At 41.4% G+C, this 25,501-nt stretch overlaps 1 protein-coding gene across 4 annotated transcripts in view; it reads left to right on the top strand.

Moving 5' to 3' along the window:
- Positions 1-998: 998 nt before the first annotated feature.
- Positions 999-25,501, top strand: part of inpp5a (inositol polyphosphate-5-phosphatase A) — a 157,970-nt gene continuing 133,467 nt past the window's right edge. For 3 of the 4 annotated variants that reach the window (XM_085478372.1, XM_085478374.1, XM_085478375.1), the window contains exon 1: positions 999-1,584. In XM_085478372.1, coding sequence (XP_085334498.1) covers positions 1,507-1,584 — 78 coding nt within the window. In that variant the 5' untranslated portion in view covers positions 999-1,506. The remainder of the gene's footprint in view (positions 1,585-25,501) is intronic. The other variant, XM_085478373.1, reaches the window with a different exon arrangement.

Here is a 25,501-nt window from a genome sequence, read left to right as displayed (position 1 = left end):
ACTAAGACCAAAAAAGTGGACCACATCAGTCCAGCTCTGAGGTCTTTATACTGGCTGCCTGTCCGTCAGAGGATAGACTTTAAAGTTCTGATGCTGGTCTATAAAGCTCTGAATGGTTTAGGACCAAAATACATCAATGACCTCCTGACCCAGTACGAACCTTCCAGATCCCTCAGGTCATCTGGATCCGTTTTTTATCAGTTCCCAGTCAGAACCAGACACGGAGAAGCTGCATTCAGCTTTTATGCGCCATATATCTGGAACAAACTCCCAGAAAGCCTCAGGTGAGCTGAAACACTCAGTTTATTTAAATCCAGGTTGAAGACTCACCTGTTCTCAGCTGCATTTGAATAAAGCACCAAATCCACACTTTTAAGCTTAAATTTCAAAACTTATATTTTAACTACTGATTTTATCTAGTGTTCTGATTTTATCTACTGTTTTTTTAAATCAATTTTAAATCATGCTTTTTATTGTTTTTGTTTTTTAATGTCTCTGTAAAGCACTTTGAATCACCTTGTTGTTGAACTGTGCTATATAAATAAACTTGCCTTGCCTATGGTTGGGCATGTCTCTGCAACATGCTGCACTTCATGGGAAACCAATTTTCTTTTTTTAAATTAACAGAATATGGCTATTTCCATTGTAAATATTTCCATTGTAATATATTTTGTTAATTTTGTTTCCAATGAACTGCAACAAGTTGCAGAGAAAGAGTGATGTAACATCTGACTGCAATCATCCTGAACTACGCATAAATTTCCTTTTGACAGAGATGTAAGGAACAACAATGGTTAAAAAAAGAAACAAAACAAAAAGGGAGTTTTTCTAAATTGCAGTAAATTATACAAAAAGCATATCAGGACAAAGTCAGAAAGACAAACAGTCGCTCAGAGATAGACCAGTTTAGTCCGATAATGGGTGCAGTGACGTTAGAAGGCAGAGCGGTAGTGTTTTCTGTGCGCTGGCCCTTTAAAACGCGCCGTGTTTTCATTGGTAAGGTGACGTCAGAGCACTGAAGGACTCCAGCCTATCCTCTCTAAACAGTGAAGGCAATGGTCCTGGCAAAGCGTCCTGCCTTAGGAGGGAGACTTTTACACTGCACAAAAGCCAGGGAAACACTCGTCGCTGGAATGAACCAGAGCCCTCCTGCACTCGCCGTGGATTAAAACCGAAACTTTTACGATGGCTCTGAACGTGAAAAAGTAGCGCGAGAAACAGCACGCTAAACCGCCACCGCCGCCACCACCACCAACGGACCTTCTACTGCAAAGCAACTCCTAGTAGATGTACGGCCACTGCTGAAAAATATGCTCCAGCCAAGCAACCTCAACCCGGGCTCCAGTCGCAAATTCGCAGTGTTTTAACCAGTTTCGTGAGACATTCACGGGCCTCTTCTTCACGTTGTTGTTGTTGTTGTTTTTTAAAGGTTCTTACCTTTAAAGTCCGCTATACAAGTCCACAACCCACCTGAGAGAGAGAGAGAGAAATAAGAGAGAGAGAATTATGGCAGGGAAGCTGACAGCAGCGCAAGGCACAGGAATACTGCTGGTGACAGCCAACGTTGGATCCCTGTTCGAGGATGTGAGTTTCCCCATTGATAAACACAGTCTGTCAATGCTGTCTCTTCACGCCAATGCTTAGTTCTAGCTTCGTTATTTCTCCCGCCACACGGTCAACTCCGTGTCTTTTATCATGCTAAATAATATCAAAGCTGGTCACGACTCGTGTATGTGTCAAGTCGCGTGCGGTAGCTTAAACAGCTACTGTACCGTTATACCGGGGGCCCTCTGACAACCTTAAAAACACACCGTACACCCGTCTGTCTTTACGGGTTACGTGTTCAACATATGCAGTGACCCACTTTTTCTCTCATGTTTCTTGGGTTGGTTTCTTGCCTGCTGTGTATGCACGGCGGCGGGAAGATAACCCATAGCTTGTTATTACTGTAGTATTGCCACTGACTGTAACTTGAGCTAATCAGGGATGCAGTAGCTGTTTACTATTTGAAGACTCACCCTCTAGGCTGATGTGAAGCAGTCTGTGTGCATCACAGTCAGTAAAAACCAAACATGCATCCTGTCTGTATCAGAACTGTATTTTTTATTATTATTTTTTAGTTGATGTGATACAGAGTGTATAAAATAGTCGTTATTCAGCTTTTAAAAAAACAAGTGCAGCAGCAACTGATGTTTTGCTCCTTTTCTCCATTCATGTCAAATGTGTCCTGCAGCCAGTGTTATGAATAACAGAGATGTTAGGAGAGCAGGCAGCATTCAGATATCCACTCTTGACAGTGCCACATGCACATGTCAAGACAGCAGAGACGTCTTATGTCTAAAATAGGTGTGTCAGGCCTTATTAGGCGTGCCAGTTGAAGTTGTTGAATGACATCTGTTTTGTCATTATTATGTAATTATCTTTCACTTGGTCTACGAAAGTAGTCTGGTACCTGCTGGCACCAAGTTGAGGGGCAAACACTTTTCTGTCACTTTCAGTGTTGTGTCAGCACTGAGTACCCCCTCTTCTTCTTCTCTCACTCTTGTGAAGTGCCGATCCACAACATAAGGAAAGAGTTATCTCTCTGACTGGAGTAAGCCTATAAATAGCCTGCCACCACTCACAAGCACCAAGCTTTGGGTGTCCTGTGCTATTTTTCTGGCTTTTTTTCCTTACTAAACTCTGAATTGAAATGTAATATCCATGTTTCCTGCTTTGAGTGGGTGTGCAGGTCATGCATAAGGCAATCTAGTCTCTGATGTGTTTGCATCCTTATGATGAATATGTGGGCTGAATGAAGTCTTTGTTAACTGCTTTTAATACCGTTTCCACTTTTAGTCTGTTTTAAATTGCGCGCTAGGAAATGCAGCCTGACACTAATTCGCCAAGATGCAATATAAACTGTGTCAGGCCTTCAGAATATGCATGTATAGTACGATATCATCTAACTGAGTCTTGTCTTGAAATGGCAGATATTCTTTTTCGACCTTGCACTGCTACTGTAATGTTGCAAACATTACAAATATAAACCCATCACTAACAGATGTAACATGCAGTTGTGGTGTGATTTTAGCACGTAGAGCTAATCTGCAAGTATTGGTTGATACGCTGATTGTTTTTCTTTTCTTTTGGTAGACTAAAATTATAGGTGAAAGGCTTAAAAATAAGAACTAGATGACCGTGGATAGTTGACAAGATTTGCTCAGTAAGGTGAGCTGATGGCAGCTGTTAGATCACGTCCTATTACGCCTGTGGGGAACCATATGGAAGGAAGCCTATGTCACATTATTTTATTAGTCTTTCTGTCTAGTGCACAGTGGAGATGATCAAGGCAAAAACCCATATATGTGTAGTTACTATTATCATCATTATCGTTATTATTACTGTTATATTGTTATTATTGCCGTTAAGACAAATGTGCACCCTAGAAACCTCAATGTTTTATGTTCTTGTACATAAAGACAAACACACCTAAAAATTTATATTCTGTCATCGATTCAGATCAGTTTGTTCCTATGGCCCAATCACATGTGATGGTTCAAAAGGGCTTGACGGGCACATATATATAGACATACACATATTTTTAAGAAAAGGAGGGAAATCATGTCCTGAACTAGAAAAATGGTTTCTGACACTTACAGGCAGTTCGCGCGAGAAAAAAGTGGGGCTAAATAATAGAAACACAAAAAACAGTATAAAGCAGTACCTGCTATAAGCCTAATTTTTATTGTAAACAAACCGGTGTTGCTGTAATGCTGCTAACATTATGTTATATGGTCATCAGTCATTTTCAGACATCAACTTTTGGCCAGTGCAGTCTTTCTCACATGCATCACAGAAGGAAACGGTCCACTTCAGCCATGCTCGCAGTACTGGAAATGCTCTGTGCGGTTTAGGCGAGGAAGTTGCCCGAGTAGGGGTGCAGGATGCAGTGCTATAGCCCGCTCGCTAGCGGTGAATGCTGTACTATTTGCTGTACCTGTATTATTCGCATATTGGTACAATGTGACTTCACATTTTTTACTTGGGGAGCCGGCAGGCTGAATATCTACTATGATCCACTCCGACTGCAGGTAATATTTCAGTCCTTGTGTGCACCTCTGTGCTGTCTGCAGTGCATGTGTGAAAACAGCTCGAAACACCTGCCTACAGCCGCAGTCCCATTGCCAAGACTTCAAATGAATTTGAATCATTTTGATCTTGACATTTTACATCGAACAGGAACTTAAAAGTGTTTGGCTTTTTTTCAAAGCATCTAACAGTATTCATTTGGGTCTCGCAGTTTAAACCCATTCTCGTGGTCCATGCGATTAAAACCAGTGTTTTCTTGGTCAGCCTCGGTGTGTAATTAAGCTGATGCGATAACTGTAGTTATCAGTTATTGTTTGATAAGCATTACAGAATCGTCCTCGAGCTCAAGCCATTCGCTGTCGGCCTTGTGAACCATGCTCAGTGAATCCAATTATGGGAGCAAACACTGGTTTGTCCTGTGTTTAAAACGACCATCAAGGTTTACCCTTCATCTGTCTTTTGTTTTCTCACACGCTCGCTTTTGTGGCTCTAAGGAAGCATCCCTCCCCCCGTGGTCTGTTTGCCCTTTGACTTTTGTTGTGAATTGACCCCAGCACCACATACAACAGGACTCTGAAGTCTTTCTTCTTATTATTTATGTCCATTCAGTCCCGTGCTGATCCCTGTCCCGTGTCTGTTTCAGTCAGGTATTTTTTTCATTAGCATCGTAAAGCAGTAAAGTAAAGAGCCGTATTGAGGTTTCTGCCACTGCAGCTCAAATGCTGGCTTCCTGTGTAACAAATTTTCTTAATTTATCTCAACCATATATTGATACATGTTGAACTTGAGCATATTAAACTACTACCAGAAAAGGAAGCTATCATTACCGTATACGGGACCTGTTCTCTCCGGGCTAGGTTTTTATAAACTCTTCCCTTCCTGAAGCCACAGTGTGAAAACACAGTAGGTGTCCCATGGGTCCTGCTGGATTCCTGAGCCACCCTGTTTTGCATAATTAAGCACAGATGGAGATTAATGATCCCACTGAAGTGTAAGCTTGGTGAAGACAGGATAAAGGGGGAAAATAAATGAACTAATTGGTAATTGGTTTTCTAATTCAGGTGGAACAAGTCAAACTGTAGAAGATGCTGTAGCTGCACTAGTTTGGACCAATTCACACTTTATGCTTTTCTCTTTGCACCTTAGAAATAGGTGCCATTGTGTCTGAAAGGGTTGATGATTGGTTAGAATTAGTTAAGTGCCGGAGCTGAGCTCAATTATCATTGGGTAATCATGTTCAGAAAACCCTGGAGTGTTTAGTCTCTGTCTGTTAAAGGGGGACACTGTGCTGGCCAGACTTTGTTGCCATCAAATTATCCCGCTGTGACCTAGAGCTGGGCGATAGAACGATAACGATATGTATCGCGATATAACTTTTACTCGATAGAGAAATTAAGCTATCGCGATAGACCTCGCCGCTCTTGTCCTCTTAAAATAAAAAATAAAAAAAAATAAAAAAAAGGTCAGCCAATCCAAACTAAGTAGCGCAGAGCCGAACCAATCACAGCCGCAGCGTCACGTCGCGTGACTTGTTACGTACAGCACAAGTGCCAAGCCGCACGTGTGTTTGTTTGGGAAGCAGCCAGCGGGTAATGGAGCCAGCGCGTAATGGAGGAAATGAGTGTGCCGACTAGAAAAATCAACCGAGCGTGACCGAAGAGAAAACAGATGATGGTTCCAATGCCGGAGAGATTGTTGAACGGAAGAGCCATAGAAGTTCCGTAGTGTGAAGGTATTTCGGCTATTTCAAGTCTGACAAAAAACAGAGTAGCGTGCACTGTAAATTGTGCCGAAAGCAAGTCTGGAAATACAATAAACTGGTGCATGCGTCACACTGTGCGCCACGTTATTGTTTCGGTGAAATGAATTTCTACAATACTGTTACTATTAATTCTACTCTCTGCAGTGTTTAAATGCTTACATATACACACAGTTAGTGTCCCTCCACACACACGACTCTGTTCTGCTTCTATGCCCCAGCTTTGTTTACGTTTTCCCACCGAGGCTTCTAGACTTCTGATTGGCCAACATTTCTGCACGGTTAGGAATCTAGCGCCACCTGCTGCTTTGGCATGTTCATAGCAGCGTTTTTCTTCATTTCTGCCTTTACGTGTGGACGGGATTATTTTTTAAAACGAAAACGGAAAATCTCTGTTTTCAAAAATACCCGTGTACGTGTGGACGTAGCCTCAGTCTCTGACTGGAAGCGCTAATTCGTCATTCGGCTTTTGTCAGACTAAAGTAACTGTTAAAACTGTTTGAAAAGCTCAGCTATACAACAAGGAGAGATTGAGAATTTCCTTTTAGTTCTCAGTTTATTTGATATTGACAAAAGTTAGTCAGTTTTCTCTGTTATTCTGTAAAACAAACTAAGATTTATTTTTACAATTAATATTTTGTTTCTAAGTGGAATTGACAATTTAGTCTGTTTTGTTTGTTCTATTTTGAAACTTAAACGCTTTAGCGGCTGCCTTTTGTGTAGTTTGCAATATTTGCCTTTATTTATCTGAAAAAGTCTCATGTTCCTTAATTACATCTACTCTGTTCAACTTATTATGGGAAATAAATATTTAAATCAAAACAAGCTGCTGATTATTTCACATTTTACTTGTGAGCAACGGCACATTTAAATCTTACAAATATAGTTATTTGGCTTATATCGTGATAGATATCGTTATCGCCTGAAACGAAAAAAACATATCGTGATATGAAAAAATCTCATATCGCCCAGCTCTACTGTGACCTCTCACAGCCCTGGTTTTTAATTTTTTCAGAGGGCAGACTTTTACTCCCTGTTGGGTAAAAGAAAGAATAACAGCAGCAAACTATTTCCAGAACATAACTCAGGGTTTTTTTTCTGGCTCAGAATATACTTTTGGAGGATAACTGCACGTGTAGACATGATCGATCCCAATTGTTGCCATTTTAACCCCTTATGACATTAAAACAAATTATGTGTAGGGGAAGTCTAAGGAATAAAATACATGCACTTATTTTGCAGGGAAAAATTTGGGATTAAATGGGTTAAGCACTGAATTTTTTTCCCTTTATTTTTGGCCATTTGATAAACCAAAATAAATGCTACGCTTGGGTAAGTAAGCCAGTATAAAACATGGTTTGAGCTTCTATTTCAGTAGTTCTGCCCAAATATGCATTAGACATGAAGAGTGCTACATAATATCACAAAAATGCAGTTGTTGAGCAATTTTCACAACCACAATATAGGCACAAACAGCTTTAACTTTGAAGACAATCTATATGAATTTACGGTTTGCGTCACACTTTTAAAAATTTAATCTACTTCTGGGCTAACATTATAAATTACAGGCAGCTGTGGAGGTCTTTAGGAGGCTATTGGAGCAGCAACGTCTTTGCACCCAACAGCCAGAAACCTCCAGGAACCACTGGCAACCATTTGGGGAGGTCGGGGTGGTCGTATCATTTCCCATTTGGTGGACAACTCAACGTGTTTCAAGATGGAGGATTGTCTGCAGTACAAAACTGCACACTCAATGGCATCACTAGTCGTTAGCCAATGAGCATGCAGTTTCAGGGTCAAGCCTGCCTCTCAATAAAGAATAGTTAAGTTTGTCTTTCCTAAAAAGAAATAACAGCAGCAGTCCACTTTTATCAGTGTTTTAGTGAAAAAATCCAATATTATGTCCTAATATAATATTTGGACATTAGCTGAACAGGGCTGTCTTTCTGTAATCTTTGTTGCTTTGGATGTTTCAATTTGACCTACAGCTCAACAGGGAGCCCGATCGCCTCCTGTGTAGACACTGACTGGGGCTCCGAGGCTGCTGCTCAGCTAACGCGCTCCTCCTGCCACGCCTTCTGTGTTGACATGGTGTGTAATCGTGCTGCTTAAAAAAGTGAGAGAATGAAAAGGTTTCCGTTACGGTTCGGAGGAAACAATGTAGGTGTGACTTGAGTGTCCTTATCCAGTATTTAATCTCTGGTTTAAACTGAAAGTAATAGTAACTGAGAGATCATATCATGACTTCTGAAGATTTGTCCTTGGAGAGCTCCCTGTGATTACGCTAAATGATTAAAATCTGACAAACAGATGCCCATTTTTCAGCTACCTTACATGTAGGGCAGAGTTGTTACTGTACTTTACTACTACTACTATTGGCTCATCTTACTGTAGTTTTCATTCAGTTGAAATCCGCTCTGTTTTTGATGACATATACATCTTTTGTTTACTCAGCCAATATAACCATATGGTGAAGCAATAAATTACTATGAATGTCCCCTTTTGTGGGTTCTGTCTTCCAACTTCTTTTCCATCTCGTCTCTTGTTTCTCTCTGTATCTGTCCTGTCCACTGACAGACAGCTCATTAGCTCAGGCTTTCACAGCTTGGATCCCACTGAGCTGGCATATTTACACCACTAAAAATGGAACAGAGCAGGAAAAAAAAAGCACCTGCCTCAAACCAAGAGGCTAGCTGCCAGTATTTTCAGTAACTATTACATCAAATGTCTGGTGTGGTGAGGAAGTATTTTTTGTTGTTACCCCATGCAACCTCTGCGTCTCATTAGAGGTGAGAAGCAAAGTGGTTAAAAATGCATTTTTCCTTCTGAACAAGCGATGATTTTGCTGCAGCCCACATAGACCCTGGAAGCTAAATATAGCTGCCAGTCACATGGCAGATGCTAGTGAATTCCCAAACTGAATAATGTAGTTGTGCGTTCATGGTGTGTATTTATAGTGTTGGCAATAGTAGTGCGAATGTGTGATCCCAGACGTGATGCAGTGTTGATAAGAGATGGAAGAGGAGGAAACTAACGATGTAGGATGGGGGGTTTTCTTCTTAATATCGGATCCTTTTTGGTGTAACCCGTGTTTTACCGAGGAGCTCAACGGCCCAGGACTGTGACTAAATACTTAAGCTGACTGCTTTATTTTTTCGCGTTTCTTCCGCTGCCAAAGTCTGTCCCAGTGTGTTGCTGCAGGAGTGGAAAGGTTTATGAAAGAAAGATCAGATGATGCTATTTTGGTGTTCTCCCTGCGCTAACCCTGCTCCATCCTGTCATAACGTGGAATTAGAATTTCAAAAAGGAAAAGATGTTGGAAGGAAGGCTGAAAGATGGCACCAAAAGGGAACAGCAGCCCAGACTTTCAAGTACCACATTTCTCTTATAGCACCAGTCATTGGTAAATGTGCATCTTAATATTAGTTATAGAGCATCCATTGTTGTTGTTGTTAAAACTTTACGATGAGAGTGCAATTTCTTCTTTTCAGTGCTACTATAAGAAACATACTTTTTTGGGAGGTGCAAAAGCAGATGCTTTTGTTGCAAATTACTCTTTGGTGGTACTGACAATGTATAAGGGTTTCGTGAGCCTGGTATCAGCAGAAAACCTCAATGCAATAAATGAGTGTTTTGCATGTTGTGAAATTTTACGCAATATTTGCATTAAAGCCTCATTTCAGAAGTGGAAAAAGTTGCTGCACCACAGACTGAAAAGGTATATCAGACATGCACGTTTGCCTCCTGCAAACTCTCCAGCCTGACCTGTTGAGGTCTGATCACTCGGACCACATTAAGAGGTGGTCTGAGCAACATATGGCCACATTCTTTCAGCACTGTGTGCTCGCTTACTCAGCTGACGTCTCACCTGCTAGTGAAAATCAGTGTATTTGTTTTTTATGCTAAGGCAAGAAAAACTAAGGCTCTTTAAGTGGATTGGGCTGCTTTTGTGGTTTAATAGGCCTGGATTGGACTCTGGACAGGTTGCTACTGAGTTAAGAAGGTACGGATGGAATTTCAGGAATCTGGCATTTGTTTTTTTTTTGCTAGAAAGAGCAATGTATTCCACAAGTTTGGAACAGGGAAGTAAGATGTGGACACCCATTCTGATGCCAGCGAACCTGTCGCTGTCCGCACGTTATCAGATCAGCTGAGGCGCGTGTGAATTTCTGGTATGAGCGCTAATAAACGATATGCTCATTTTGGTTTCCTTTGCACAGCCAGTCAATGCCAAGATGGAATGTTTGCCAGTCTCACCGCCTTGTTTCAACCTATCACTGTTACAGTGGGAACAATAAGGGAGTTGTGATCTGATTTTTTTTTTTGTGTGTGTTATTCTTTGATGCACAGTTTTAACGGTTTCTTTTATTTTTGGTGCTTTGTTTGAATATATTTTTGGAAACCACAAGATTTAATTAAAACCAGTTTGGTGTGGTTTTTGGGGGGGTAGGGGTGTTGTGGAATTTCCACTGATCCCCTGAAAAGTCTTAAATGTGGTGAAAGTAAAATATCTTATTAGTAGCATTGCAGTCTTCAGTTTTATTTCGGGTGCCTTCTCTGCTTTTAGAAAGAGGTTTGAGACAAAGATGACCATATTTGGGAGATTCGCTGCTGCTGATGTCATGCGGCTTAAACAGTAGAAAAAACTCCCAGAAACCAGCCTGAAGCCTGAGTTTTGGATCACAGGGAGTTCTTGGCCATATGCAGATGTCATTATTTGAAGCTTTGCCTGTTTAATAAAAACCCTAAACACTATAACCACATATGACAGAAATTAATGCGTCTAAAGCAACAGTTTTGAACAATTAAATAAACCAGCTAGTCAGTAAATCTGCCCCAAACTCTGTATGAAAGTTCAGATGAAATTCTGACTGTGTCATATTGAATTTACTTCTTCAGCTAAATAATAAGCTAGATAGTGCTTATTTTTAGTTTTCAGATAATAAAGTCTTCTTTTTGCTGTTTAATACCAGGTTTGGGTACCTGAGCAGGCAAGTCAGTTCAGGCCCAAATCAGTAAAAGTACATATGATCGTGTTGCTCATGTGGGGAACATGCTGTTTCCACCTAGTTTGCCTGAACAACAGGCAAACTAGACAGTAGAGTTTATATTGGGGTTCTCTTGGGGGAAAGGATGCACTCACAGTCACAGCCATATATATGAATCCAGATACAGGCTCTCGGTAACACATGCCAGGAGACAGGGATTTTACAGTGGCTTGAGATGGCCACTTTTTTTGCTCCTTGAGGTCATTGACCCTACTCAGGAGGATTTGATAATGGTTTTGTGAAAAGACCCGGACAAAGAATGGCCAGGTCCCACTGGGCCCAGATAAGGGATAAGAGTGGGAGTGTTGATGCGGTGCAAAGGAAGTTTGGGTTTACTCCAAGAAACATAATTATCCCAGCTGGGAAAGCAAGTGAGGGGACAGCTCCCCACCCAGCCCCTTGATGAGTCTAAAGACTCATTCATAAGATTCCCAGAAGATACAAGAGTGATGGCTCATGAAACTCCACTCAGGATTACAGTAGGTTATGTGCAATGGGAGGAAAAAAGATCAATAATGTCAGATCCCAAGAACAGGAGACTTTCGATTTAGTGCAAAATTTCTATCAAGTCGCTGTGCAAGTCTTATTTTTGCTGACCTGAGCCAACAGGTTTATATTAAGCACAAGGTAAAAAGTAAACCAAATTTAGAGAGGTTCATATTAGCTAACTAGTTTATGATATTTACATGGTGAGATAACCGGGTTCTTTTAGCAAGCTGGGTTAGAGGGTTGGTAAGCTGGGTCATGTCCCACATAAAGTGTCCAGATGTGCTTCTTCTGCACATATTGACATTTTTCTGCAAAAGTAGTTTGATAAATAGTTTGGTTTTTAGCTGAGTTGGCGTGTTAAACTGTGGGTTAGATGACAGAAGGCATTTTATAACTACTACTAACTATTACTACAACTACTGCTCGCTTAATAGACAAAACAGAATGATCAGTGATGGAAAAAATTTGTTGTAGCATTAGTTCATTTTCCAAAGCAGCTCCGTGTCCAGACTTGTCTGCCTGTCGAGATATTGTATCAGAGGATATACGTTGCATATTTAGATAGTAACTCTGAGGTTTCTTTCTTTCTTCCTGTAAGTGAAGGTCGTTGCCCAATAATAGAGATACTAAAAGCTGGCACTGATTGCAGGTTTTGTATAATGTTGCATGGTAAAGTGGTAAAGTTAGTTGCTAATCTGCGGTATGATATTCTGTTCAGCGTCAACCTTAATAGTGCGTTTATCCAATTGAAAGAACATCTCACATTCCTTTATTGACAACTTGTGATGCAGATACAGCAGCTTTGGCTTTATTTGTTCAGACTTTGAGATAGCTGTCTCTGAGAAGCAACACAAAGAAGATGAATTGTCCTTGTGCAGATTGAAGTTTGAATGCTAAATCACAGGGCCTGACAACTGTGAACTAACTGACACCTTTAATAAGAGCTTGACTACAAAAAATGGATAAAAAAAGTAGTCTGTTTTGATGTTTTCTGTGGAGTTAATGAAAACGTGTTTGCATCATTTTGACAAGGCCAGTGCTGGCGTGCAAGAAGGCCAACAAATGAGAGTAGGAAATGCAGTCCAAGTAAGGTGTTGTGCGAAAGTCATCTGCCACCTCGTATTTCTGTACGCTGTGTTAGACAAGTGGGAAATAGGTGCAGCAGATTATTGAAACTTGTGCAGATTATTAAGATTATTAGTTATTTTTCCCATTCTTTGTCAAGATGATCCCAGATTGCTTCAATAATGTTGAGGTCCAGGCTCTGGGGAGGCCAGTCGATGGCTGATAGTGTTCCATTGTATGTTTTTGTATCCTTTTACTACATTGGCAATGTGTTTGGAGTTATTGTCTGAAAAAATCAAGCTGCTGCCAGTTAGGTGCTTTTCACATTGAATTGCATGGGGGATCAAACTGTGAAGGTACTGCATGCAAACTTCTTTCTATTTTTTAAGGACATAACATACTGCTCATCTGCTGTAGATAGTTTCTAGATCCCACATTCCTTTTGTTGTCCTCCACTTGTCCAGTTTCCTCAAGTATTTCAAGGACACACTGTACATCATGCTGAGACGTGCCAAGTTTTTGGCTACAAACTCTCTGGGAATCAATTGTTGGTAGAAAAATACTATTTTATGCCTGTCAAACTGTGTTATTCTTTGGCATTTTTCATAATTTCAGATAAAGAAATGGAAGCAAATAGTAAATAGTAATAGTGACACTTTCTAGTTTTGTTACTAGAAAGTAGAAAGCGCCTAAAGTTGTCTTTTATGCATATGGACACACTGGTTCTTCCCTTAAATTAGGTGTCTTTTTTATATTTGAATTATTCATAGGCCAGTGTTAAGTGGCATAAAAAACAAAGACACTAAGAAAACATTCTTCTGATAAAAGCAACCAATATTCAAAGCAAAACTGAAAGACTCAGAAAGCCTGGAGGTCTGGCAGTGAGGGGGACACAAGACTTTTGCACAGTACTGTATATAATACATAAAGTACCAATATGATGATTTCTTAGAAAGCTCATAGATGTTGAGCATCTCCTTGTTTTGCATGTGATATTAGACATCAAACTTTTAACATCAGCACACGTGGGTTTCAGTGGAACCTCTTTCTCACCTGCTGTCTGTAAGTTGATAAAGGTGTTGCACACAGGGGATTCTGTCCATGCACCACGTGAACGGTTTCTTTTTTCTGTTGATGTGGTCGGAAAGTTCACAGCTCCTTGCTGACTCGCCGACCGTGCGCATTGTGTAGCAAACTGGGATCTTCTACACTCGATAAACATAAACCCAGAGCCAGGATTTTCTCAACATTTGTATTTGTGCACTAAAAATGTAGCAGAGTTTGCTGTAAGAGGTTTATGTTTCCAACAGCTTGCTGTGAACATGTTGGTGTTTATACCTGGAGTTGTGCGTGCAGTTTATGTTCAGTATTTTAGCTCGCGTCAGTGGTGTTTATCAAAGGAATTTGGCTGACTTTCATCTTGTAAACCCAAAGAGTGTGTTTTAAAGAGCTTGCTTAGCAACAGCAGGCCTTCTGTCCACTTATGCTTTTATCTATGATCCACATCCACTTCACTCACATGAAACTTTTACACTTACTGTTTGTTATAGTCAAACACTCACAGCAACACATGCTCACGTGTTTCTCTTCCCTGCTGCGTTTTCTCTAGGCTGTCGCGTCTGCTGAGGGAGACATACAAACTGAATGATTACAGAAGTGTTCATACCTCTTTTGTCACCACAGAAGCCAAGCGTCTTGAATAAAAGAGCTGTGGTAAAGGCTGAAAGGCAGGACCTGGAGTTTAGTCTGTCCTCCCCTGCCCTGCCCCACATCACCAGAAGCTGTAGGGTTAGGTTTAGAAATGGGATGCATGAAAATTGTGTGTTGGTCACAGAAAAGCTTTGCAGTGGATTCTTTTTTTTTTTACATACCCTGTCTGATTATATGTTAGGGTTAGTAGTACTTCATTTTGATTTTCATTTTTTAAACAAAAATTATGTTAATTGAACTCTGTTTTTGTCATTACAACTTCTAATGTCTTCAAAGACAATTATGTCCTTGCCTCATCTTGTAATTTAACTGCAGCAAGCTGCAAAATTAAGGCCTGTATCGTGTGTTGTTTAAATGATTTCAAAGGTCAGTTGAATGTGTTGACTCTTTATAAGCCACAGCAGGATAGTCAGTCGGCCTGCAATAAAACGTCAAGCAGTGAATGACTGTTGCCTGTCGTGACGATGATGGTGATAACCAAACTGTGAAGCTGCGGCTGCTAAAATTGGTTTGAAGGAGGTTGCTGCTGCACACACTGATGAGTAAAAAGTAGGTTAAACGTTGTGATGTGAAAGATATTTGTAGTTCACTTTATTAGAAGTTAGCTGACGTTTTTTTAAAATTAGGATTTCTTTATCTACTCATTTTGTTTTGTTTTTTTGATGGCATCTTTGCCATCAAGATAGGTGAGATCAATACCCCATCTCGTATTTTTGATATAAATATAAAGTTAGGACTGGAAACTAGAGGAAACTGTCAATATGTATATATAAAGACAGCCCTCTTGCCTGGGTGAAGGGATATTTAAACAGAAGGCCCCTTCAGAAAGCCACATGGGCATGATCATCAAAATCAGAGTTTATTTTATATTGAATAAATACCTGAATTCAGACTTCCCCATTTTGGACGACCACAGCTCCTGTGAGCTCAGAGTATTGTCACATGAACTATTTCTCAGCTCAAAGCCGATATCCTGAGCCAAAAGCATAACTGTAGCCATAAACTGCAGAAAAAGACAGTGGATTGGAGTATCTCCTACCGAAATGCCGGCACCTTTTGTCAGGCGGGGTGGCGTGGACACCCAGCTTTGTGAACACGATAACTCAAGAACAAGAGAATGTAGGACTTTTAATTTGATACCATAGATGCATCGGCTAAAAATCTCAGGCGAGCGTTGGTGGTTTGATCCCTGGCTGCTCAAGTCTGCAGTTTGCATGCATAAGTATCCTTAGGAACATGCAGAACCCCAAGTTGCTCACTTGTGTCTACATGCCTCACCAGCTGGGTTGTGCTTCTTCTCACTCGCTCTATGCCCTACAGAGACCTCTCCACTCACCATTTCCCTTTATCCTTTTCCCCCCATATACAACCAAGTGCACATTCCCAGCAGGACAGCTGTTTATTTAACCCAAAGCCTTTGATGGGAGAGCTCATTGTCTCTGATCCATGTACAGTTCGTGGGTGAATATTTCCCTGTTAAGGCCATTGTTTTTTTTTCTCCTATGGTACAAGTACAAACTTGTCTGGCCTGCTCAAGTCATTAAGCGGGGCCTGGTACTAACTATGCTTATGACCGTACTCTTCCTCCAGACTCTTAGTTCTTAAGGATTTCCTGCTCTGGAGACATACTGTAATGCAGAGCACCTGGATGCTGTTACTGTATGCTGTGCTTTCTATAAATATCAGCTATGATTAGGTCACACACATACATTTGAATGAAAATGCCTGTTCATGCATGAGTCAGAGTATTGCGTCGGTTAAAAGTGGATCTTCTGCCACTCACAACTGTGTCTGGTTTGCCTCAACAACTTGCTTGGCCATAATGGAACACTGCCTCCCAGTGAACATCAGTATCTGGCTGCTTGACATCCTCTGCTTCCCATTTAAGGCAAGACAAGAAGTACACTGATAGCACAATAATACACAGTGACGCTAATATGCACTCGTTACTTACTCTCCATCTCTACTGACGTAGCTTCTTTTACATTTCATCTTTCAAACAGGTTTATCTTTGCATCATTTGACTCTGGACGTTTGAAGACACGGCACAATGAAATATATAGCTTTTGTGGTTTTTGCCTGGTCAGTTGTCGTGCTGCATCCAGAACCTTCATGTTATTTCCTTCCCTCACATGTAAATTGAGAGCCAGCTGCAGAGGAGGATGGCATTGAGCGTTACTCCTCGGAAAGCTGCTGTGGTGTCGGGAGCTTGGCGTCTGCTTTAATTACTGCATCATTAGTCCTCCCACTCTCAGCCTCACTTCTGCAGGAAAAAAGAAGACCCTCAATTACTGTAGACCTGCATGCATTATTTGTTGACATTAGTGAACGTCACAATATTACTGGATATATAAAACTCAGACATTCTTTGTCCAGAAAATACTGATAGATAAACTAATAGATTATTAGATCATCTATTTGTTAATTATTATTTGGTTATTGTTGTTTTTTGTTTTTGTTTTTATCTCCAAACAGCATTACAGTCTGTTATAATCAGTTTTCTGTCTGTCTAATGGCTGTTTATGTAGAGGGATGTTTAAAACAAAGTCTTCTCTTCTTTTTAGATTTCTTTGCATTGCAGTCACTGTTGCCACTGTGACTGATACAGAATCCTGATTTTTTTTTTTGTATTGATCAGTAATCCTTTTGTACAGAAAGGTGCAAATAATTGGATCATGGGGTATTTACAGAGTAGTTAGCAACTTAAAGGTAAGAGACAGTCCCAGCTGCCGCAGGGTGAGAGGTGGGGTGCAACCAGGGCAGGTCCCCAGTTTGTGGCAGGGCTAATGCAGAGAGAGAGACAACCATCCACATTCACATTTACACCTATGACAAATTTAGAATAACCAGTTAAGAGAGCATGCAAACTCCACACAGAAAGTCTAAACTAATCTGTTATTTCACTACATGTTACTGTCAAATGTTACTGCCAGATGAACTACTTTAACTGATTTATGAGCCCAGCAGTGTTACCTATCTCAGGTCTAAGAAAGGTTATTCACACTGTGGAATTCAGACATTACATTAGTTATATTATTTATTCCCGTGCTTTTCTTTTTCATGAGGTTTTCACACAGTAATAGTAATCCTAAAGCAATAATGAAATAACATTAGATGTGACACAGGATGCAGCATTTATCACACTAATAGTGGTCACACAGCTGAAAGCAGGATCATCTGCAGCTCTGTGCTGATGTTTCTGAGCTGTGAAGGACTAAGCTGGAGTGTGACCACTCCCTGCAGATTTCTCCTTTGTTTCAAAAAATGGTCACGGGGGCTTTGCCAGTTTTCCATGTGTGCCTGTTTGTGTTGCTTTTGTGTGTGTGTGGTCCCCCCGCACTGCCTTATCACTCCCGGCCTTTCCACAGGGTTATCACTTGGTCTTCCACTACCGACAGTAAAGTTTCCACTGCGGACAGCTTGAACAATACAGACCCTCCCTCATCTCCCCACCACATCTGCTCTCCTCTGGAAGATATATATAGACCTCGGCAACCACAAACATATCTTTGTCTGAGACATCCTATTATTATTTCTTGTCTTGAGTCTCGAATGTCACAAAGATTTCCTCCTGCAGCAACAACGGGGGAGAAGTTAATAAAGAAGTAAAAACAATCAAGCAAGGATTAAAGTCTTATTGGACTCTAAATAAAGCTGCTTGTGCAGTTTTTATGGCAGTTCTCTCTGTGATGCATTTTAAATTGAGCTTTATTTCAGTAGCAGCATTTGGATCTACACCTCTGCTTTATCAGAGGGCCATCACCTGCTTCAGTGGGCTTCACTGATAGAAGAAAGATTTGCCACTGGAACATTAAAGAGGTGTTTGTAACATGGATGTGAGCAGCACTGAATTGACAGGTCACAGATTAAAAAAAAAAAAGACTAGACAGTCACACACATACTTATGTGAAGGGTTCTCCTGGCTGTTTGCCTGCTGCCTGTCAACACTTGCTGGCTTGTAGACAGGCATCTCTCAGGCTCTACGGGCAGGCCAGGTCTTAGGTGCCAGTTCACGTAGCAGCTGAACAGATGGTACCGTCTCCACCTTGCCTGCTTCACGGATTTTTATTACCCAATTTGGCCAGCAAGAGGCTGGTTAGAAAGGGAGACAAATGCCTACTTAAAAAGGAATACATTTATTCACCTGCTAATGCTGCTCATTTAGATTTTATGGGTATGTGCTTTAGCTATAGCACAGGTGGAAACCTTTTTAAATCTTGTAAATAAAACTTTGAATGTATGTTTCTTTCCAAAGTCTGCTCAGCGTGTCAGTTGGGATACTGAAAAACATTCCACTGATGGCAGAAAAAAAAGAAAAAACACTGCTCGTATCATATAAACTGTCCAATGGATATAAAATTGTCTAACACAGAAGAGCGCACGGGTTTACAAGGGCTGGCATCAGTTTGGTGATTTTGTCTTGTAACACGTTGTTAAAACACTTTCCCTGGCTTGCTCTGCATGTGGCCTATCATTCTGATCTTTATATGTGCAGCAGCTCTAGAACAATAATATTTTACAGGCAGTGTGCTTTGACCTTTACACCTCTAGCTTAGTTCTGTGTCTAGTTAAAGTCGTTTCTCGCACTCGTCATTATCTGCGTAACTAGCTGATGTTATTGGCAGAGTGTAGCTGCAGTCACACAGTTGAATTTTGGCCTAATAAAGCACCTGTGTTGATACTGTAGCTCTATCTAGGCTATATGGTTTTAAGGACACAGTTTTGGGGCAACAGTGCTCACAGAGAAATGAGCAGAGAGATTTTTAAGCTCCTCCGCCCTGCTGTCATGAATAGCAGCATCTCTAGTCACCAGCAGACCTTTGTTTACTCACTGACTCTTTTATTACCCTAAAACAGGCATCGGGCTACTTTAAGACCATAGTTTTGTACTGGTCTGTTAGTGCCACCGTCACTCTGAGAGGCAAGATTTACTTAACAACCTTCAAGGAGTGCAAACAAAAGTTGTTGTTTGATTTTTTTTTTTGGACATTCTGTTAAAAATAATAATAAGTTGATTAGTCATACAGGTAAGTTGATAATGATGAGAGGAGCAGTATAAGAGACGTGAAAGAAACTTGTTTTTTGCATTTCATGCCCGCGCAAATGTATCTGCAGACACTAACAATGAGAGGTGACAGCCAAAGACAGTGTCTTATCTGATTGGCTGCTGACAGAGGTAAAGTAGTGCCTTGAAGGGACACTTAAGAAGATAGCTTCCCGGGAATGGTGATCTGCTTCGCACCCTTACTGTCCAGCCTATTTCCTAGTTCCAGCTTTGCAGCTAGGAAAGTGAGCACCAGCAGCTCTATATCAAGTGACTGTGCAACTGCACCGCCTTCTGCCGTGGCAGATTAACACCGACGCTTTATCCTAGTCGATGACTGTTCCAGTGTAACTGGAAAAGTGTAACCAGTGTAACTGGAACAGTGGTTAACTGCGTCTGTTTGAATGTGAATGCATAAAAAGTAGACATTAGACATATTCTGAGAAATTCAATGACGTGACCTCCTGGTAGAGGTTATAGGGCTGCCTCTCTTTTGGAGAAGATAATTGTCCTCTACAGCAGCGGTCCCCAACCTTTTTTGCGCCACGGACTGGTTTATGCCCGACAATATTTTCACGGACCGGCCTTTAAGGTGTCGCGGATAAATACAACAAAATAAAACTAGTACCGGTACCGAAAAAAAGAAAATGTATTCATAACACACATGAAAAGACCCAGGAAAACGATAAAAACGATAACAAAATAACGCTGAAAACCGATAAAAACCCTGAAAACCATACATTTCACACCTGAGCCTCAACTCTCGCGGCCCGGTACCAAACGACTCACGGACCGGTACCGGTCCGAGGCCCGGGGGTTGGGGACCGCTGCTCTACAGTATAAACAATGGCCTCTAATTCTTAATTGGGTTTATTAGGATGTACTGTATTCTAATATTTAATAAGTTCTAACACTTAATTCAATCTTCTTCACCTTGTTTGAACTGAAGCCATTAGTAGAAATTAAACCAGATTAATTAAGTGTCACACTAGAGGAGCGGGGCCATAGCTATTCTTACTGTTCTCTAGCACCTAATGTTATTGTGATTAGTGTGCGCTTAGTCATTCATTGATTGTGTTAAGAGCTTCATTTTTGCTCACTGCACTGCAGCGGGGGTGAAATGACACTTGGCTGTAGGGTCAGTGTGAGAAACAGTCTAAAAATATTGGCTCTATAGCCTAAACCCTCCAATATCAGAGATTAAGGGGGCTTCTGTGCGTGTATGTGTGTGCACATAGGCACATCTAGTGTGTTTTTTTTTTGTGTGTGTGCCTTAAACTCACGTCCACTGAGGTGAAATGCACGTGGTCAGTTTTAGTCACATAATGTCCTGTGTATGTGACTCAGTGGAGATCTTTGCCACAGGCTGTGTGAGGTGGCTAAAACGGTTTTATTTTGTTAGCGATAACAGTCCTTGTGTCTAGCCAAAAGCTATTTGTGAGTTTGTATGAACTTGGCATCTGGAGCACAGAGATTACATGGAACTTTGTCTCTCAATTCCTGTTTACACATCTCTCATGATGACCAGTGTACACTCCTCATCCTGTCTGACTGTGCACACATTTTCATCTCATATTAATATATGTCTGCATTCTGCTGGAAGGCCACCAGAGAATGATGGGACCGAGCGCTAGACATGATTAGATATATTAGATGACGAATGGGACCAGGCTTAGGTAAACAGGAAACCGAGTGGTTGAATCTGTAAAACTGATGAGGTGTTTTGTGCTGTCTGATGGGCGATGCAGCCTGAAAAGCAACAGGGGCAACACAGAACGCCTTGAAATGGTGAATCATTTTAAAGATAGGAATAGAAATGAGCCAGGTCAGGATGCAGGTTTTGCAGCCTGCTGTTCCTGGGAACTTGTTTGCCATTGTTCAGGTGAACATTGTTGTCTTTGCATGTTCACATCACAGCTCCCACTCATCTATACGATCCAGGAATATGTGTGTCATGGTCATACTTTTCTTGGAACGCGAACATTTCTAAATAGTATGCAAAATGTGAGTACTCTTAATTAGGGATGGGTATCGTTTAGGTTTTATCCGATACCGGTGCCAAATTGGTACTTTTGAAACGGTGCCGGTGCTCAAACGGTGCTCAAACCGGTGCTTAAAGAATGGAGAACACAAAATTGGTCCATAAACCTCTCATGTTCAGCTGTTTTTTGTAAAAAGATAACAATGTTAGCCTTTTCTGCAGCTATGGGGCATATATGGTATCACTCTTGGCTGGAAGCAGTGCTTAAACAATGGAAAAAACACAAACTTTGTCCTAAACCTCTCATGTTTAACTGTTTTCCACTTTTTCTTTGGTCATTTTAGCCTTTTTGGCCAGGGTGAAGGGAGTATCTGCCATCAAACAAGAAGACAGCCGCATGTAGCTATGATGGTGTTTGCTAGTTCACCTTACATGCATTAATGTAATAACGTGGTTAGCCTACTCAACGTAAATTACACTCGAACAACATGAAGCTACTCACGCAGAGAAGAGCGGCTGCTGCTGCATCATCATCCTCATCATTTCTGCTACACTGGCAGGGCTAGGGGCCAGGACTCTCCTCTTCGTGTTTTTGGGGGTAGTAGATGCGCTCGGTGTGAGGTCTCGCAGCAAGCTATCAAATACGGCGCATTTCTGGGCTTTTAAAAAAAACCGCTATGCGTCGCCAGGTGTTTCATCGGATTCTTGGTGTTACCTCCTTTGACAGTATCACAGTATCAGCTTAAAGCACTTGTTGCAGGCTGCTGAGTTTGCATCTTTTGCTGTGAAGTACAGCCAGACTTTTGACCGCTTCGCCTTGGACATTTTTAATCTGTAGCTCTGCTCTAAAAGAACGTACGTACCTGGCCCCGCCTACTATCCTCGGAAACGTAAAATGATTGGCTAGAATCTAAAGTGTATCACAGCTCAGGAAAAAAAGGCACCGAAATAAAGCACCGAAATGTGCACTGCTTTTCGATCTGGTTACTACCGTTTATGTCAGAACCGGTGCCATCATGGCACCGGACACCGGTACCCATCCCTACTCTTAATACTCTTGGGATTAGAGTAAATTGGATTGAAAGAAAATGTAGTGTAGAAAACAGCAGTTATTTGTATTCAGATTTTACAGGAAATACTGGCTTGAGTCTTGTTCTGAAGGCTGTGATAGTGGCACAGCTCTGTTAACAGTATTGTTGGTTGAGTGTTTTCCTATATATAGATTTTGGTGTGGAGCTCAGGCATATTAATGCCCACCAAACTCTATTTGGCTGTTGCAGCAGTGTTTTACATACATTGATTTTTTTTTGTCATGGTACCCCTCAATATCTTCTTTAAAGCTACTGATTTTGGTTTTTTACTATTTGAAATGTTATATTTTAAGTTGATTGCGGAACACCGATTTCACTCAGAACCTCATTATCCTTTTCTCACTCCTTAAAACAGCTCCTTCTGTCTGAACACGATATGTGAATAACAGGAAGGATTGGAGGCTTTATAGACTGATTCTGTCAGCTACGTTAGAACATATATTAGAATACTGATACATTTAGCAAATAGCTAAATAAATATATCCACACACATGCACCCCGTCTACCAGTAGCTGGTGTTTTGTGCCTCTGGTATACTTGCCAATTCCTTTCTGTGCCCCACTCATGTATGTGCCGGTCCATGTTAGCCGCCATGATGCCTGACAGGAGCTTCCATGTGGTACTGAGGCAGGTTATTAGCCGGTAGTTGGTTGGTGAACCTTCAAAGGGTCTTTGTCGACTGTCCGGCCTCCGGTTAGCCATTGTGGGTGTCCCTCATCGACTGGCAGCTGGTTCATTTGTACTGCCAGACACTCACGGAGTGCAGTCAGGTTCTTCAGCCAGTAGGCGTGAAGACAACACCATGTCGGGGGCCTGGTGCCTTCCTGGTGGAACACTGAGCTACTAGTTGTTTCGTCGTTAATCTGGATGCTGGTATGCTAAACCAAATATAAACAGTACCGTGGAAATGCCTATGTGAGGCTCTCATTGTAACTCTAGTGCAGATACAATGTTGCAGGTGAAAGCAGACCTACAGATTGTAATGTAGGCTATTCCAGCAAGACAGCACCAGACAATGCTTAACCTTGTTCATATACAGTACATTATATGATTAAGCCAATGTTAAATTTTCACTGTAATTACAGATATATACTAAACAACTTATTAGTATTCATAATGTCACTATTGTTTTTTTCCAGCTTCCAGCTCAGGTTTGGTAGGCCACTGGGTTTGCAGTACACTGAAAAAGCTTAACAGAGATGGAGATAAGTTTATATTTTTACAGTTGACCTTGTGTCAAAACTCAAGCCACGTGTGAGTTGACTCTGCATGTAAAAATGTGTGTGAAAAGCCCAAATGAGCGAGGCCTTACATTCTTTTGCACAACAGTGCCCTTGCTTTCATGGCAGGACTTTTCTTCATCACGAGAGTTTCGTAACTGGGCAAAGATGCTTACCTTCTCTTTTCTTACTTTCCCATCTCATCCTGTTTTTCAAATGACCTCTAAAAAAAGTTATTAAGTCCTCAAGCTGCCACATGTATGACACACTTAAAATATTCTTTTCAATGTAGGCTAACCTCATGACTTTCCCAACATCTCCTCTGTCATGTCAGTTCAGAAGAAAGTTTTGAAATTGAATTATGAAACAAATTGTGTCATATAAACTGTTACCACTAATTTCCAACAAAAAAAGAAGAAGAAATAATAAAGTGAATTTTATGAACCTTCCTTGCAGGCACCTCACCCAGGGATGGGCTTAGATAAATAACAGATCATGTGTTTTGAGTGTATCCAACTGAGGGCCCATAAGAGGGGGGATCCCTCTAGGGTGTCAGCAGTTCACTCTGTGATGTTGAAGGCGAATGGAAACCTCTTAAAATATCAACGGGAGGGGCCACAGAGAATATGAAATTCAGGAAGTCAGAAGAGGTGAAACTAAAGGAGAATACAGTTCAATTACAGGGCAGTGGAGAACACTGTTATTCACCACCACCCATATCCTAACACAGGTTTCAGAAACATGCGTTTCAGCTCTGTTAACAGATGGTCAAACATCTTTAACAAGTGTGTCGTGTGTCCAAAATCATTGTCTGGCCTGGGTTTTAACCACTGAGAACTGTTGTGGTGTTTCTGACGCGTGACTCATTCACTGGGTCTGGTTGAGGTCTGGGCCCAGGCGCTGTGTTGTGGAAACCCAGATCCCTCTCTGCTGTTTATTTTGGAAGTTTGGTTTTCTGGCACCGGGTGAAGATCAGTGCCCAGAGGAGCTGCTTAAATGAGAGGACTGCTCGGGAGGTACAGTCTTCATTTGGACATATTTTGGACTTGTTTTTTGTCGAAAGAGCGGGGGAGAGTCTGCTGTGTCCCATTTTGGGCTTTGCCTGACGAACTGTGATGGATTTAACCTATTTTTGTATGACACGGATCTCCATGTTGATCTTTCTGCTCTAGATAGTATACAGTGACAGAAAGGATGGTTGTGGGCGTCTGAGACATTTTAATGGGGTCCTGGTGGAAATGGAAAATGACCCTTCCGAGCTCCCCTCTCTTGCCAGTTGCTCACTCTTTTTCCCTCCCCTTCCTTTTTTCCCTTTCCTCACTCTCTCTCGCTCTCTCTGTCTCTCTCTCTCACACACTCCCAGCAGGAAGAACCCAATTATAGAGATATCGGGCCCATGCTGAAAACGTGATAGCCTGTGAAATGTCTTCGGCGTCACACAGAGACAATGTTTGTCCTGCCCCAGTGCAAACAGGATGCTGCGTGCAGGAGAGCGCCACGAGATAAGAACAGAGAGGGAAACGCTAAGAAAAAAAAGAAAAGAAAAAAAAAGGCAACCCAAGAAGGCAGAGGACAGCATTTGCAGTAAGGAAAAAAACAGCTATGAGACAGGTGATCCGGAGATGGTCTGACCCGGCAGAGGCAGAAGAAGAGAGCAGCAGTACAGTTACAGTATCAGCGGAAAAGGGCAAATCTTGTACAGGAAGTAGAAGTGTATAGCCCGCCACCTGAAGGAAACGCAATTTGTACTATAGACATTGTTTTCTCTCTCTCCTCCTCCACCTACTCCTAACCATTTCCTGTTGCTTCCCTTCTAGAGACGTTTACATAATGACTTCACTTAACAACAAAATCATTGGTTAATTTGTGTGACACCTCAGAATGTGATCACACGCTCTGCACACAGCCCGCTGACAGGGTCGTGCCTGTTCTAATTGTAATCGCATGCTATCCTCACACAGAAATGGATTACAGGACCATTATGTCCTCTTTTCTCCCCTCTAAGCCAGAGATTATAATCACA

The sequence above is a fragment of the Copadichromis virginalis genome, linkage group LG13 (assembly GCF_057382275.1).
Source record: "Copadichromis virginalis isolate Kocher_CV1m ecotype Utaka linkage group LG13, C_Virginalis_male_GT1.1, whole genome shotgun sequence".
Classification (NCBI taxonomy): domain Eukaryota; kingdom Metazoa; phylum Chordata; class Actinopteri; order Cichliformes; family Cichlidae; genus Copadichromis; species Copadichromis virginalis.
This window is presented reverse-complemented; position numbering and strand designations above follow the sequence as displayed.